Below are 3,638 nucleotides of genomic sequence, written 5' to 3'. Positions count from 1 at the left end.
AGGTCAAAAATTGCCCATTTACTGGTAAAAATTAGTTGCTAGGTACTAAAGTTTGTTAAAATATGGAACAGAAATAATGCAGTTTATTGCATATTTTACTTAGTCTGACTAAGCAAACAGCCCCTCAAAATAAACTAAATTAGCATTTGCTGAAATTGACAAGATAAGGTTTATAAAAAGGTTTGCGATTAGTTTCAACACATTTTTATGTTTCCCCAGGGCAGGAAATTTTATCTCATGACCATTAGCACTTGCCAAGTATCGAACACATTTCATTCTTGCAAGGCATCAACACAAACTACGGGCAAAGTTAGCATGAATTATGCATCGGGTAATAGGAAGCAGGATTTCCCCATTTTCGCCTTTCAATACTTAAACTGGAATGTGTGGGAAAGGTTGTAGCAAGTCCACGTCCTACCCGAATCTACTTATTCTTCTCCTTCACTTGCAAATGTCCATATCCCCCATTTTTCCTAAATATAACAAGACATTTATGGAGCGCCATATATATTACTTGAAAATACAAGAAGGCACCATACTAGGGCAAAATATATAAGTGATAGAATTTTAGTGGGGCTAGAAAAACTAGCGAGGTCCGAATTGCAACCCAGCCGGCAAAAGCAGAGCAGCAAAGCATCTATGTGGCCTCTTTACTAGGAAGGAAAATTAAACAGCTAATCATTGGATTACACTTGCTTCTGTTCCATTTGGTTCCTATAAACCTTAACAATACACTTTTTGTCGTTAAAAAATTAAGAGTGTACTTAGGTTGCATTATTTTGCCTCCAAATTCTCAGCGAAAATTTTTCCTCCTTATCCTTTTTTCAACGCCTAAACCTGCTAAAATGAGCAATTTTGAAGGCTTATTACCGTTAGTTTTGTTTACAATGATTTGCTAGCCTCAGTGCAGAGTGAACATATTTAGAATTTACGAGGCTATTTAAGCTTTCAGATGTATATAAAGGAATGCACCACTATTTACTTAATTAAAGTGACCTCCGAAAAAAAGTAGTTTTTGTTCCACATTTCCGCGAGTATTAAATCAAACAATGTTTAGTCACTTTAAAGACCTGCATCTAAACTTTTAAGCTGAAATATTATTGCGATGCCATTAAGGTGGTGTTAAAACTCTCCCTGAATATTATACAGGCAAAGCTATAGGAAACAGGGTCAGTTCTTTTAAGATTCTAAAATTGAAATCATTGTTAAGGGTTGTCATGACGATCAGTCAACGACTTGAACCGTTAAGGCTTGATTTCACAATGTAAGTAAAGAAATTTTCTCATTTTACAGCTCTGCACAAATTTTTGCATCCTTTGAGCAAAAAGACAAGCATTATGTTTCGTTGTTACTAGAACAGCTGACAAAAAGAGACTATTCTATGGCTTGCATCCCAAGGAAATATGCTTCTCAAAGATATTTTTTCCACTTGAATAAAAATCAGTTTTGCACATAGAACATGGACCAAATCATGTTGCAGTGAATATCTAGACCGGGGTAAACATGAGAATGGGTATAAAAGGACGGGTTGATAACAGTCTTGTCGATGACAGACAATTTCAGTGCATATTAACCAAAAGGGGCAGCAGTAAGGTGTAAAGTTCCGTGATATGACCTCAGTGCGATTGCAGCTATCGGTGACCACATGCACATTCAAGGAGATGCCGTCAAACCATTCTTTTAGCACTGATAAGTTTCTATATCAGTAGCTAAGACTAGCTTTATCTCTAGTTCCGTGGATTCAGCACAATGAGTTGGAAATTAGGCAAGGGAATGTGATAGGAAGCAAGTGGAAAAGGAGGTTTGAACATAATAAGGTGATTAATCTATTTATAATGGCATATTTTCGTGCACTTCCTTTCTGTTCTTCATCTAATAAAACAATTTAAATTTATAGGTGCCGTCAAAAACCGAAGTATTTAGCTACAAAACATCGTTTTTTGTTATTTTTAGCTTCCTGTCTATTTAAAACACATTATCATTTTTGATAGTAAAAAATATTAATCTACCATTAAGGCATTTGCGTCAGAGAGAAGGAAATATTAGCAAAATTATGCACTTTAAGAGCGTCATATTAGAACTATGCACTTGTAGAAATACGACGAGTCGCTTTATTGATGATATGAATTCTCTTAAGAAATAAAAACACGGTTGACGTGATCAAAGACATGTGTTCTGGAAAAAGACATTTTTTTTCCTTTAGTAGACCTATTTTGTCTTGAGGTGCTCCTTAGCAAAACGCAACCCTTTTATGTGATGAGAGCATGCAAAAGACTTTTCGCGGGCTGTAATTTGCGTGATTTCTATTTTCTAATAATCTATCCAAGTACTTATTTTTCCAGATGCTGAACGAATGAAAATAATGACTAGGGATGCGTAGCATGAACGGAAGCATAAACAGGTGGATAGTAAGATGGTTAGATGGAGAGATGAAGTGGTGTAAGGAAGAATGAATGCGACTACAAATGAAGATTCAGTTAGGGCGCTCACGGAATACTCCATAGAATGGGACTTGATCAGTTAATGAGTCACAGATGGGCATAGGAAGGTTGGGTTACGCGTAATTACCTGAATGCATAAAAACAGAAAGAGTAAATTAAGCACGTGGAAGGGCTAAGCCTGCCCAGGTGCATTATGTAAATTATAACCCAGATTTGAATCCTGCCTTATTTGCTTCAGGTCGAGTCATGCTGTTGGATGACGTACAGAACCCACCGAGACACCGGCGACATTTTACAATATCGACAAAACAGAAATGGGTACTGCAGAATGCACGGATGGTGATCTCTACAAGCAAACTGGGTAAGAGGAAGCGTATCAGGTGAGCCGACTGACCACAAGGCGGAAAACGAAGACCGAAATTTTAGCTGTTTTGAGATGCCTCGGAAGTCAGTGGCTGCAAAAAATAGTGATTTATGCAAGTTGTGTTTCATTACATGCATTAAAGTATTTCCACAACTTACTATTTTATGCATTGGCATTAATTTTGTCACTGATTATTGATAATTTACTAAACTGGATTGCCAAATTTGTGTATGTACAAACCCTTAATAATAAAGATACTTAGCTGCTTATGAGAGGCTAAGTAAGCAGTCTAGTTTTGCTTTATGGTAATCAAAACACAGCAGTAAAATTAACAATGCACTTATTTGCATTTGCAAGTGGAAAATCTGTAGGACATCAAAAAACAGCATTGTGTGTACGTCAGGATTTTTTTAAGAGATTGGAAGCATCGGTGAAAAATATTTATCGATGTTTATCAAAATGCAGCCAAATAAGGTAAATTTCCTCATATTTAATGAACATGAGTTGGTTCCATAGCGTGATTTCCAAAATTACTGTGATTTACAGAATATTCAAAGCTGAGTATTTTCGAATCAATAAACTAATGTATGAGTTTACTTTAAACAACTTAGTATGTTCGAAACAGTTTTTCTCAATAAATTTGTTGTACAAAAGAGACCTTTGACAGGTCAGCTTTTAATAGCAAAATACATTTTTATCACAAAAAGGCTATTTAGATCAAGTACTGGTTCACAGTGCATTTGTAATGATTGAAACATGATGACAAAATAATAAATAAAGAATTAATATAAGAGATTAATTTGTAAGGAAAATTTAGCCTCATCATTCATTTA

At 35.5% G+C, this 3,638-nt stretch overlaps 1 protein-coding gene across 1 annotated transcript in view; it reads left to right on the top strand. All coding sequences in view use genetic code 11, as the record gives it.

The window, feature by feature from the left end:
* Nucleotides 1-1,456, top strand: part of EGR_10521 (hypothetical protein) — a gene marked incomplete at both ends in the record, with an annotated part of 2,815 nt that extends 1,359 nt beyond the window's left edge. Inside the window, one exon of the mRNA XM_024499770.1 lies at nucleotides 1,294-1,456. Coding sequence (XP_024345810.1) covers nucleotides 1,294-1,456 — 163 coding nt within the window. The remainder of the gene's footprint in view (nucleotides 1-1,293) is intronic.
* Nucleotides 1,457-3,638: the final 2,182 nt, after the last annotated feature.

The sequence above is a fragment of the Echinococcus granulosus genome (genome assembly GCF_000524195.1).
Source record: "Echinococcus granulosus chromosome Unknown EG_S00229, whole genome shotgun sequence".
Taxonomy (NCBI): Eukaryota; Metazoa; Platyhelminthes; class Cestoda; order Cyclophyllidea; family Taeniidae; genus Echinococcus; species Echinococcus granulosus.
The sequence above is the reverse complement of the archived record's forward strand: the minus strand, read 5'-3'. Positions and strand labels throughout refer to the sequence as shown.